The 13,694-nt window shown below is 41.1% G+C and overlaps 2 protein-coding genes across 3 annotated transcripts; one reads left to right on the forward strand and one right to left on the reverse strand.

Moving 5' to 3' along the window:
• Positions 1–319: 319 nt before the first annotated feature.
• LOC112254923 (zinc finger protein 493) lies at positions 320–4,806 on the reverse strand. Of its 2 annotated transcripts, none has more exons than XM_024427899.2 (3): positions 4,535–4,806; positions 3,856–4,068; positions 320–3,738 (listed from the first exon to the last, which is right to left on the reverse strand). In XM_024427899.2, the coding sequence occupies exons 2-3, from the start codon at positions 4,052–4,054 to the stop codon at positions 1,214–1,216; spliced, it is 2,724 nt and encodes a 907-aa protein (XP_024283667.1). In that variant the 5' UTR covers positions 4,055–4,068; positions 4,535–4,806; the 3' UTR covers positions 320–1,213. The 2 variants fall into 2 exon arrangements, with proteins under 2 accessions (XP_024283667.1, XP_024283668.1); XM_024427900.2 differs by lacking the exon at positions 4,535–4,806 and adding an exon at positions 4,314–4,521.
• Positions 4,807–5,018: 212 nt separating this feature from the next.
• On the forward strand, positions 5,019–12,105 carry abhd14a (abhydrolase domain containing 14A). Its single transcript, XM_024427901.2, has 5 exons — positions 5,019–5,150; positions 5,552–5,834; positions 6,137–6,252; positions 6,816–7,051; positions 10,490–12,105. Exons 2-5 carry the CDS (start codon positions 5,572–5,574, stop codon positions 10,670–10,672), a joined length of 798 nt encoding a protein of 265 aa, XP_024283669.1. The 5' UTR covers positions 5,019–5,150; positions 5,552–5,571; the 3' UTR covers positions 10,673–12,105.
• The last annotated feature ends 1,589 nt before the right edge of the window (positions 12,106–13,694 follow it).

Genomic DNA, 13,694 nt, shown 5'->3' on the forward strand with positions numbered 1-13,694 from the left:
TACAACCCTTAGCTCTGGTATTTTGGCCATATGCCACAAACCCCTGAGGTGCCTTATTGCTTAAATATACCACGGATATGACCCATAATTACTTCCTTACTATTGTAATTACGTTTGTAACCTCAGGGGTTTGTGGCATATTGCCAATATACAACAGCTACGGACTGAATCCAGGAACTCCTCGTTGCGTCGTGCATAAGAACAGCCCTTGGCCGTGGTATGTTGGTCATATACCACACCCCCTCGGGGGCCTTATTGCTTAAATATACCACAGGTATGATGCATAATTACTTGTTTACTGTTCTAATTACATTGGTAACCAGTTTATAATATAATTAAGGCACATCAGGAGTTTGCTTTATATGGGCTAAGGGCTGTATCAAGGCACACCACGTTGCACCTAAGAACAGCCTTTAGCTGTGGTAGTTTGGCAATATATAACACCTCGTCAGGCTTTATTGCTTAATTATAACATCTCAAATGCATCTCATCAATAGGGAGGAAACAGTAAAAGGAATAAAATAGATGACCAAGTAATGTTCATTGATACAATTATACTTTCTTTTAGCTTGTGTAGTTTTAAAGCATTTTACCATAAACCATTTATTTCCTCTTAAGGTTTCTTAAAACTCCCTAGTGTAGGGATGGATTTTATAAGGTTTGGTACACCATTCCATTCTTCTGCACCAGTTTTAAGGAAATAATTATTTTCCCAGAAATCCCACAGGGCAAAAACTGGTTTAATCAACATAGATGTTTTTGTTGAAATGACGTGGAAACAATGTGATGACTTCTATGTGATGAAATGTGGTGAATGTGATGAATCTATGTGGAAAAATGATCGTATTTGCAAAAAGTCATCAACGTACAGGATTTTTTTTCACCCAACTTGGTACCTAAATCCAATGTCATGGTGAAATGTTTTGCTGATTTCATTTTGAATTCACGTTAGTTTACAAAAATGTAAAATAGATGTTGAACTGACATCTGTGCCTAATGTAATCCTACTATAGCACAGCAGTCTAATATTGGCAACACTGGCTCTGGTATGATGGCTATGAGGGTCTACAATAACATTTAAATAACCAGACAATACAAGATACCAAACCACAGCTCACTATATACAAATACACAACAAGTTCTACAAAATTAAATTAATCTTCTAAATCTCTCATATTATCAACACCAAAGTGAGTTATTGAACAGTTCCATATCAGAATGAATTCATAATTTTACTCCTTTGTCCAAGACAGTTTAGTAGACGGTGTCTTTTCAGATAGTAAAGCCCTCTGAAAGTATTTTTACAAACATAGCAGGTATGATGTTGCTGCTTGGAGTGGCTCTGAATGAGCTTTAGTAGGGCAGATGCTTCAGACCAGCCCAGTTTCCACTTGGAGCGCTCAGAAACATGGCTCTCCTGCTTGGGTGTGTTATTGTGGCGGTGGGTGTTGAGGTACTCCAACCACTTGTTTCTATGATTTCGCTCATGCTTCTTGAGGTTTTCTGCAATGTGGAATACTTTGTAACACATTGAGCATGAGAAGGGCCTTTCAGTAGAATGTGTGTACTTGTGGTGCTTCAGATGATCCGCCCGGCTGAAGCTTAGGCCACACTCCTCACATTGGAACACCTTACCTGCCTTTGTGTGAGTGTGATATCTATGTCTCCGGAGAGAGTTACGGTCCTTGAACGTTGTCCCACAAGTCTTACAAAGATAACTTCTCAAAATTGTGTGCATTTTACCGAGGTGGGTCTTTAAGTCCTCCTGCCGCCCAAATGTATCTCCATAACAATGACTAAGGTGAGGTTTCTCATTGGTGTGCAGGTTCTCATGCCGTCTCAAATGCTCTCGCCTCTTGAACTTTGTACCGCAATATGAACAAACATGGGGAGTTTTGGCCGAATGGATCATTCTGTGTTTCCCCAGCCTTTCCCCAGTACTACATTTCTTGCCACACTGGTGGCATGTATAACCGTCTGGTCCTGGATGATCAACTTCATGATGCAACATCAGTTCCTTTTGATGTTCACATCGCTTCTCACGCAGTTGGAAGATGTGGTTTCTCACCGGATGAGTCTTTTCATGCGTCCGCAACTCTCCTGGATCCCTGAATCTAACACCACAATCAAAACAGATAAAGGAACTGCCAGAATGAGAACAGCTATGGCGCTTTAGGTGATCTTTTCGGCCAAAGTCAAGTCCACATTTTTCACAGTGGTGCAGCTTGGAGGCTTTTACGTTGCTCTCCCGAATTCTCCTAGAGTCTTTGCGATCCTTTAAACATTTCCCACAAAAATTAAACGAAACATGATATATGAAACAGTCCCCACAATCTTTGCAAATAAATTGTCTCGATACATCTTCCTCTATCTCTCCTACAGTGTTTAAGTCTATTTCAGTTGCCTCCAGATCCCTTTGTGTCGGCAAGCCTTTCAAGGTGTCTTTAATGATACATGTCCTGACATTGCCTACTGCTTTTAGGGTTTTGCGGTATTGGTCTGGGTGCATTTCCCTGGCATGATTCTCAAACTCCAGTCCACTGGCGAGCTTTAGGACACAGAGTTGACAATAGAAAATATCCCCCTGTTGGCTCACCCTACTTGCCTCTATGAAAGCCTTTACATGCTTACGCAGGTGGAAGCACTTGTGCTTTTGGAAAATATCTGCCTTTTCAAAATGACGGTCACATTCACAGCACGTTAAAGAAAATGTGTTTTTACGCAAGTTATTTTCCCGATGATACATTTTCTCGTGTTTGGTGCAAGCTTTAAGCTTGTTGAATGCTCTACCACAAACTGGACATCTAATCTGTTGTTTCACTTCCGGTCCGTGCTCCTGTTTAGGAGGCACTATTTCACTTTTGCCCTGTGCCCAAGCATGTCTTTTCTGGTGTTTTTGGTAAGATTTGAAAAACTTAAAAACCTTCCCACAGTCCAGACAAGGAAACGGAGGAGAACGGTTAGAGTCAGCCGGAAAAGGAGGAGAACGGTTAGAGTCAGAAGGAAAAGGAGAACGGTTAGAGTCAGAAGGAAAAGGAGGAGAACGGTTAGAGTCAGGTGTTTGCTGCTCTGCAGTGTTGGCTAGTTCATCATCAGAAGATATTAGAATACATGCATCCTGATCCTCAGTATCATTGATGTTCTTCCTTTTTTTCTTGGTGGCCCTTACACAAGTTTCTGTGTATTCTTTCCTATTGCCTTCAAGACGTACAATAATCTCAGAACTTGAAGGGTTCCTCTGTTTTTTTCTGCTTTTTTTGGTTATCCTGTGAGTCTTCTCATGCTTTATGAAAGAAGTTAGGTATTTGAACCCCTTACCACAGTGCCTGCAGGTGTGAAGGCCTTTCACTTTCTGATTGACATTTAAGCCTACTGCTATGATTGACTTTCCATTTCCTCTCAGTCTTGGTACAATGTGAGTGGCCTGGTGCTTTGTGAATGAAGTTAGGTATTTAAACTCCTTCCCACACGTCTTGCAGGTGTACAGGGCTTTGATATGAGTTTCCTCATGTTTTCGAAATGAAGTTAGGTATTTGAACACCTTCCCACAAGTCATGCAGGTGTGCAGGGGTGAGACACCTTCTGTTTCCATTGACTTTGCTTTCAGTCTTCCTCTCTCACTTGCTACATCACATATTGAATGAGAGCTTATGAAGTGCTGCTCCAGCTCTGGTTCACTAGTGAAAGAGGCTTCACAGGCATCACATGGAAAGAACTGGAGTTCCACATTCGCAAAACCTTTAAAAAAAGACAGAGGCAACAAGTACAACATTTAGATTATTTTGACCTCACAGTTAACCCAGTTAATAACAAGTTAGCCTAACCCACAAACCAATACCCTTGTTCTTTTCTTACCATGCCCATCATCATTATGAAAGTCAGCATCCATCTCCATGTCTAGGCTGCCATGGTTACTTTCAGGTAGGTTGTCTTTTACCTCGAGAACAAGCAAGTCTGGAGAGACGTCTGAGATCTCCAGGGTCATTATCTCTCCATTGGCATATCCAGATAGTGAGCTAGAAGGGTCCTCCCTCTCCAAATCAATGGACTCCATGTTATCGTCTTATTCTGAGACATATCACCAAAGAAGCACACAAACACACAAAAATAAATCTACAAACATCTTTCTAAATGTTAGATAAAGAATCCCTTCTCATTGTTGATAGACACACGAGATGTGCACTTTTCAATTGAGAAGCAAAGCAGAATGCAAATTATCAGAGGATCTCAAAGTTGAACGCTATCATGGCCAAACTAACTCAATTATTTGGTTTGAAGTTACTTTCATATTATTGAGATAAAAAATAAATTACATTGCACGGTTGATATCACATCCATTGACTGTTAGCTAGCTAGCTGTGGGTAAAGTTAGCGGATGTTGGCGGAAAAAAAAACGAACCATGGATTCGGTTTTCTACCATAGACTACTTTCAGGATGAGGAACCATCTAATCATCTAAATAACAAACTTCCGCAGAGAGACAGAAAGCACGATAGCTATGCCTAATAAATTCACAAATGTACCAGATACAAACCTAATACAACATCGAGTCACTCCGTTATTTTTCTGCCGTGGTTACCCGGTCAAGACTAGAAGGTATCCAGCTTTGGTCAAATTAACACCAAAAGTTGATTTATTTAGCATTTTACTAACACTAACCATAACTCTTGTCATAACCTTAACACAAGTATCCTAACCTGCTACGTTCATTCTCTTAACCTGCTTCGTAAATTATCATAACCTGCTGCAAAAAGTCAAATATGATGTTAATTTGACAAAAGCTGCATCCCATCTAGCCATAACCTGGCTTTTAACCCGCCATATTGTTGTGCAGCCCACAAATGTGTTCGATTAGAAACAACAATTTATTTGATCTAAATGAAAAACGTTTCATTATAATATCTTGTAGATGTCATAGTTCAGTAGTTAATTATTCCATAATTGATACTGAGCTATATTAATTGTATATGTTTTACAATTACCTGGATTTGTCTTGGAACGCAAACAACGCAAAGTAATAGTTGTTTTCCGGAATTATTTATGTGAAACACACTTTATATCTGCCACTGCAAATAGCAAAGGATTTCACTACGCACCCATTCGCTACTGCCTTAGACTAATAACAACTGCGGCACCCAGCTATTTATGAGGTATATTTTTAAATAATTTTATGTTAGCTATGAAATTTGTGTCACGGGACGAATGACTGTCGTGAAGAAGGCTTATATCATGCATGTTAGCTAGTTAGGTACCTAGGTAGCTAACAACGTTAGCTTAATTTCACATGGATGGGTGTATTGACACTGGAACTATTTCGTGTCCTACCTTCGCTGCCATTCAGTTCAGCACTACTAGCCACTAACTTTATCATAATAATGTTCAGTGCTTTAAACATAATCATCAAAATATACAAGTGTCATAGAAGCATTAATTATGGAGTACTCCACAGGCAAATACTCACCTCTTTATGGATATTTTAGTATATCAGAAACTACTTATGGACATTTTGTTGGCTTCTTACTAAATCCCGAATCTCTGTTATTCTCTCCAGATCAACCAACTTTGGCTGAAATGAATTTTCTACGTAACCGTCTTGTTGTGCTGGGCCTGGTGTTGCTGGCCACTGTTCTGTTGTACCTGCTACTGCCGTCCATTCGTCAGGGCAGCATGGAGCCTTCGCTGGATGTCCAGAGGATGGGCCTGGTGGCTGTCTCTCCTCCTCCGCCTCCTGCCATCAACGTGTCCGTCCGCACAGGGCAGCTACCCGGGGACCCTCCACTCTTCTTCAGGGAAGCTTTGCCAGTCGATGGATCTGGTAGGCAGATACTGCCCAGGTGAGGGTAGTCACCTCCAGCAGCAATAAAAATGGTCAGACATCCACACACCGAACCCCCTCCTCATACAAATTAGCCTAGCTCAGCAACCTCTTATCTGGAAACTGCATAAAGTAAGAATTGCAGAGAACCCAAGCCCATGTAAACAGATTTAACTAAAGATGTGTTGATGCATAAGCACTGTAGTTACTCAATAATTATGATTACCCTGTGCAACTGTTAGTCACTGGATTGCCATTACAGTAGTGCGGGAGGACTGAAATAAATAGTGACTTAAACACCTGGTTGTCTTTCCTATACAGGCTGCAAGTGGTCCTTCTCCATGGCCAAGCTTTCTCTTCCAAAACCTGGGAGGAACTGGGCACCCTGGCCTTACTGGCCACAAACGGATACCAGGCCTTGGCTGTGGACCTACCAGGTTCGAGCTACAATAACATTCAAGCCTGAGAATGTTATGTTGTTTAACTGGCTGAAATGCAGTTAAAGCCCACTTAAAGCTGGAATCCTTAATGGTGAAACTGCCACATCTGTTTGGGATTTTACAACAACAAAGAAGTTACTTCAAACAACCAACACTGCTTTTTTCCCTCAGACATCATTGCACGTACGATAGAACAGTATGTAATGATTTTTTTTAACCACGATGCTGGATGCTCTTTTCCTCTGTTTCAACAACGAAACAATAACAAATGTTACTGCAGATTTCAGCTTTATCTGTGGTTTAATGTGCTGCACGGTGTTGTTCACTGTGTAGCACAGCATCACTGACCCAACTGTTAGAAATGGCAGTGTGAAGGAGTTGGAAGGGAACACTATAATTACTGAACTTAAATACATATCATGTTAGGTTCCTTGGTTCTCGTTGAATTCTACAAATGTTTTTTTTACACCCACACAAAATGCCAAAATGGGATGGAGAAGGTATTTTATAATGCTTTATCAGTTATTTATCTTCTCTCTCGCTCTCTTTTCTCCCTCCAGGATTTGGGAACTCTCCAGACTCGGATGCTGTGAAGACAGACCAGCATCGGGTGGACCTTCTGGGGAGGTTTATGGAGGCTTTGGGCGTGAGGACAGCGGTGCTGCTCAGCCCCTCTATGAGCGGCCACTACTCCATCCCCTTCCTTATGAAACACAGTGCCCAGCTGCACGGCTTCATCCCCATAGCCCCAGTAGGAACCCGCAGCTACACCCCTCAGCAGTACCAGAGCATCCAGGTGAGAGCTGTGATTCTGGGTGGTTGGGAGTTCAGTCTGATACATAAACCTAATAAAAGCAAAGAACTGGATGAATTTTTGCGTGGAACTAGATACTTTTTTGGGGTGTGAACCAGCTTCCAGTGGGACGCTTCTAGTAGTAGCAGTGGAAGCAGTGCGAAAATGTCACCGTAAAGATGGCAATGATTACTTGAAGGCATACAGTGCCTTTAGAAAGTATTCATACCCCTTGACTTATTCCACATTTTGTTGTTACAGCCTGAATTCAAAATGTATTAAAAAAAAATCTCACCCATCTACACACAATAAACCAAAGTGAAAACATATTTTAGAAATGTTTACTAATTTAAAATTAAATACATAAATATGTAATTTACATAAGTATTCACACCCCTGAGTCAATACTTTGTTGAAGCACCATTGGCAGCGATTACAGCTGTGAGTTTTTCAGGATAAGTTTTAATAGCTTTTCACACCTGGATTGTGCAATATTTTCCAATTTATTTAAAAATAATTATTCAAGCTCTGTCAAATTGGTTGTTGATCATTGCTAGACAGGTCTTGCTGTGGATTTACAAGTATATTTAAGTCAAAACTGTAACTTGGCCACTGTCTTCCTGGTAAGCAACTCCAGTGTAGATTTGGCCTTGTGTTTTAGGTTATTGTTCTGCTGAAAAGTGAATTAATCTCCCAGTGTCTGGTGGAAAGCAGACTGAACCATGTTTTCCTCTAGGATTTTGCTTGTGCTTAGCTCCATTCCCATAAAAAATTTTATCCTAAAAACTCCCCAGTCCTTAACGATTACATGCATACTTATAACATGATGCAGCCATCACTATGCTTGAAAATATGGAGAGTGCAACTCAGTAATGTGTTTTATTGGATTTGCCCCAAACTTAACACTTTGTAATCAGGACAAAAAGTTAATTATTTTTGCCACATTTTTTGCTGTATTACTAATTGCCTTGTTGCAAACAGGATGTATGTTTTGGAATATTTTGTATTCTGTAAAGGCTTTCTTCTTTTCCCTCTGTCAACTAGGTTAGTATTGTGGAGTAACTACAATGTTGTTGATCTATCCTCAGTTTTTCTCCTATCAAAGCCATTAAACTCTTAACTGTTTTTAAGTCACCATTGGCTTCATGGTGAAATTTCTGAGCGATTTCCTTCATCTCCGGCAACTGAGTTAGGAAGGATGACTGTATCCTTAGTGTGATGGGTGTATTGATATACCATTCCAAGTGTAATCAATAACTTCACCAATGTTCAAAGGGATATTCCTTTTTTTTACCCATCTACCAATAGGTGCCCTTCTTTGCAAGGCATTGGAAAACCTCCCTCGACTTTGTGGTTGAATCTGGGTTTTAAATTCACTGAGGGACCTTACAGATAATTGTATGTGTGGGGTACAGAGTTGAGGTAGTCATTCAAAAATCATGTTAAAATATATTATTGCACACAGAGTGAGTTCATACAACTTATTATGTGACTTGTTAAGCCCATTTTACCCCTGAATGTATTTAAACTTGCCATAACAAAGGGGTTGAATACTAATTTACTCGAGGCATTTCAGCTTTTTATTGTTTATTAATTTGTAAAAAGAAAAACATAATTCCACTTTGACATTATGGGGTAACGAGTGACGAAACAAATCTATATTTAATCCATTTTAAATTCGGCTGTAACAAAAAAATGTGGAACAGGTCGAGGGGTCTGAATACGTTCTGAAGGCACTGTACATTTTGTTTACTTTGTAAGGGTTACTGTATATAATCACTCTTAAGCAGTTAGTATCTGACATAATGGTCTTGGGCACAGCTAAATGGTTCTCTTGGCACTGAGAAATACACCAATAACAGCAGGTCTTGTCGTCTTAGATCAGTGGAAGTCCGTGATTGGTTTAAGGTTATCCCTGACTGGGCTCACACACAATCATAGTTGATGTGTTTTAACTCTATTCACAATTAAATTCAATTACTCGGAGCCTCTATCAGTAATAAATCAGTGTCATTTTTCTGATACGGATATTTACAGGTTTTGTTTAGATAAAAAATGTCACGGACTAGTTTTGAATGTAAAATAACCACCAGGGAGCAGAATGGAGCTATGGGTATTTTATTTATTTATTTTATTTCACCTTTATTTAACCAGTTAGGCTAGTTGAGAACAAGTTCTCATTTGCAACTGCGACCTGGCCAAGATAAAGCAAAGCAGTTCGACACATACAACACATGGAATAAACAAACATACAGTCAATAATACAGTAGAAAAAGTCTATATACTGTATGTGCAAATGAGGTAGGATAAGGGAGGTAAGGCAATAAATAGGCCATGGTGGCAAAGTAACTACAATATAGCAATTAAACACTGGAATGGTAGATGTGCAGAAGATGAATGTGCAAGTAGAGATACTGTGGTGCAAAGGAGCAAGATAAATAAATATATTCAGTATGGGAATGAGGTAGTTGGATGGGCTATTTACAGATGGGCTATGTACAGGTGCAGTGATCTGTGAGCTGCTCTGACAGCTGGTGCTTTAAGCTAGTGAGGGAGATATGAGTCTTCAGCTTCAGTGATTTTTGCATTTCGTTCCAGTCATTGGCAGCAGAGAACTGGAAGGAAAGGCGGCCAAAGGAACAATTGGCTTTGGGGGTGACCAGTTAGATATACCTGCTGGAGCGCGTGCTGCGGGTGGGTGCTGCTTTGGTGACCAGTGAGCTGAGATAAGGCGGGGCTTTACCTAGCAGAGACTTGTAGATGACCTGGAGGGTGGATGACCAGTGGGTTTGGCGACGAGTATGAAGCGAGGGCCAGCCAACGAGAGTGTACAGGTCGCAGTGGTGGGTAGAAAATGGGGCTTTGGTGACAAAACAGATTGCACTGTGATAGACTGCATCCAATTTGTTGAGTAGGGTGTTGGAGGCTATTTTGTAAATGACATCCCCGAAGTCGAGGATCGGTAGGATGGTCAGTTTTACGAGGGTATGTTTCGCAGCATGAGTGAAGGATGCTTTGTTGCGAAATTGGAAGCCAATTCTAGATTTTACTTTGGATTGGAGATGCTTAATGTGAATCTGGAAGGAGAGTTTACAGTCTAACCAGACACCGTAGTATTTTTCGTGACCTGTATCTGTAATGCATTTGCACAAATGACAGAATCTGTTTTTAGACGTTGAGAACAGCCTTTGAAATTTATTTTGACTCTAATCTGAGTACTAATACTGTCCACAAATTTATAGTAAAACACTAATGTAGGGTTGGAAAATTCTGGTAACGTTCCTGATTGGAGGGTTTCTGATATTCTTTCTTATTCCATCCTGATTCCAGGAATCATCCAACCTGGAGCTCTAGAAAATGTTGGGAAAGTGGCCAGAATTTTGCAGCTCTGAGTAGATGTATTGTTTCCTGATCCTTGCTTGCTCCTATGTCCCTGTTTAGACTCCTACTCTGATTGTGTTTGGAGCACTGGACACCAACCTGGGGGCCCAGTCCCACAAGAATCTCATGCAGCTTCCACACCACTCAGTCCTGAAGATGGAGGGGGCGCGCCATGCCTGCTACATGGACAAACCTTGGGAGTTCCACCAAGCACTGTTGGACTTTCTCAGCAAACTGGAGTGAGAGGGGGAGGAGGAAGATAGAGGGAAGGAAAAAAGAGATAAACAGGGTTGTGTTTGCGTGGAAGTGGAGAAATTATACACAAATAAGAAAAAGGGAAGGTAGTCCTCTGGGATAATAGGGCAAAGGCTGCTTTTGATATTACAAATTACCCCAGGCCCCCTAGTTATCCTGGTAGAGTGGCTTACTCCAGGCCCCTAGCCACCCTGGTAGAGTGGCTAACTCCAGGCCCCTAGCCACCCTGGTAGAGTGGCTTACTCCAGGCCCCTAGCCACCCTGGTAGAGTGGCTTACTCCAGGACCCTAGCCACCCTGGTAGAGTGGCTAACTCCAGGCCCCTAGCCACCCTGGTAGAGTGGCTAACTCCAGGCCCCTAGCCACCCTGGTAGAGGTGCTTACTCCAGGCCCCTAGCCACCCTGGTAGAGGTGCTTACTCCAGGCCCCTAGCCACCCTGGTAGAGTGGCTTACTCCAGGCCCCTAGCCACCCTGGTAGAGTGGCTTACTCCAGGCCCCTAGCCACCCTGGTAGAGTGGCTTACTCCAGGTCCCTAGCCACCCTGGTAGAGTGGCTTCCATTGCGATGCTTTTGTTGACATCCCATCAAATCGAGAGCAACTCTAAAAGAAGTTTACTCTTTGAGTTGAGCATGTAGAACAGAATATATGCAAATTCAAAGACTAGAAGCAAAGACTTGTTTTTTTCTACAGGCATCATTATTGGTTCCATGATGAAGATCAACATCAGTTAGTTGAGATGAGGATGAAGAGGTTAAAGGAGATCTAAGGTGATAGTACCAGGGTTGTATTCATTCGTGCACACTGTAGCAAAGTGTTTTGTAACGGAAAACAAAGTTCAGGTAGTCCCTTCCTGTTTCATCCCTTTTGCTTCTGTTTGGTTCATAGTGAATACGAACGACCCTGTTTAGAGAAATTACCTGTGAAAATTGTGAGATCAGTTTAAAATACAATCTCTTGTGTGTTTTTTTTGTTGAGACAGAATCGATGGTTGCCAATTCACAACTGTATCTCATGGTACAGAAACTTGGATAAAGACTAACAATAACATTAAGATATTTATTTATAGACTTCAGCTCCCTGTTAAAGCATGTTCACGTTCATTCTGAATTTCTTGCTGAAGTGTGTGTGTGTGTGTGTGTGTGTGTGTGTGTGTGTGTGGGGGGGGTCCAACGATGATTAAGGTATTTACTAAATGAGAAAGCTGTTGCAACCAGAAAAGTACACTCTGTTACATTTCTATGTTATGAGGATGACCACTATTTTAAGTTATGAGTTTGTACATATTAGATGATTTTGTTTCATCGGACAACAAGTTAAAGCCTCAAGTTAAATGGCTTAAACAATCATGAAAGGTATTTTGAGTTGTGCTGTTATTGCGCTTAAGTTCCTTTAATAAAGACTGCATAGAATATGTTCTGTATTTAGTTTTTGTCTATTTACAACAAGTACTCAGTGAAGCAAATATACAAAGACTGTACTGGTCGGAGAAAAATGTATGATTTGGAGATCGATTGCACATCCTTTGTGCCGAATGTTCCAAGCAGAGAGGAAGAGGAGAAGTGAGAGGCGTAACTCGGCTCAAAATCTGTCTCTTTAAGTAAGTGGTGTTTTGCTTGTTTTTTCGCCCACCAAGCAAGTAGTTTTTGTATGGAGGTCAATGCGAGTGTGGAATTTGGTCATCTTATTTGTTATGTGAGGCTTATTTGATTGAAAAGACATTTTGTGATGTTTAGGTTGTTACGAATGGATGATATAAATACACACGTGGCAAACCGGCAACTTGGAGAAAAAGTATTTTATATTTATGACCTGTTGGTCACATGATACCAGAATAAAAAAACAAGCTGGCGCACGCACACCCAGAAAAAATATTTTGTGTGGAGGTGCTGACCAACGGCCAATAAACTATAAAAATAGAGTTGCACACTCCATATATAAACTTCCAGTAATTTATTGGGTAAATCACCAACGTTTCGGCATCACTGCCTTCTTCAGGGCGACACAATACCTGCCTTCTCATTGGCTAGAATGGTCCCACGTGATCTCGCCTCTCAATTCAAGGGCTTTATTGGCATGGGAAACGTATGTTAATATTGCCAAAGCAAGTGAAGTAGATAATACACAAAAGTGAAATAAACAATAAAAATGAACAGTAAACATTACACTCACAGAAGTTCCAAAATAACAAAGACATTTCAAATGTCTATGTAAACTGAGCAAAAAAAGAAACGTCTCTTTTTCAGGACCCTGTCTTTCAAAGATAATTTGTAAATATCCAAATAACTTCACAGATCTTCATTGTAAAGGGTTTAAACACTGTTTCCCATGCTTGTTCAATGACCCATTAACAATTAATGAACATGTACCTGTGGAACAGTCGTTAAGACACTAAAAGCTTACAGACGGTAGGCAATTAAGGTCACAGTTATGAAAACTTAGGACACTAAAGAGGTCTTTCTACTGACTGAAAAACACCAAAAGAAAGATGCTGAGCTTGATGTCATTGCAGGCAATCTCAACACTGTGCATTATAGGGAAGACATCCTCCTCCCTCATGTGGTACTCTTCCTGCAGGCTCATCCTGACATGACCCTCCTTCATGACAATGCCACTAGCCATACTGCTCGTTCTGTGTGTGATCTCCTGCAAGACAGGAATATCAGTGTTCTGCCATGGCCAGCGAAGAGCCCGGATCTCAATCGCATTGAGCACATTTGTGACCTGTTGGATCGGAGGGTGAGGGCTAGGGCCATTCCCCCCAGAAATGTCTGGGAACTTGCAGGTGCCTTGGTGGAAGAGTGGGGTAACATCTCCCAGCAAGAACTGGCAAATCTGGTCCAGTCCATGAGGAGGAGATGCACTGCAGAGTACTTAATGCAGCTGGTGGCCACACCAGATACTGTTACTTTTGATTTTGACAAGGGGCACATTATTCCATTTCTGTTAGTCACATGTCTGTGGAACTTGTTCAGTTTATGTCTGTTGTTGAGTCTTGTTATGTTCATACAA

This window comes from Oncorhynchus tshawytscha, linkage group LG07 (genome assembly GCF_018296145.1).
Source record: "Oncorhynchus tshawytscha isolate Ot180627B linkage group LG07, Otsh_v2.0, whole genome shotgun sequence".
Lineage (NCBI taxonomy): Eukaryota > Metazoa > Chordata > Actinopteri > Salmoniformes > Salmonidae > Oncorhynchus > Oncorhynchus tshawytscha.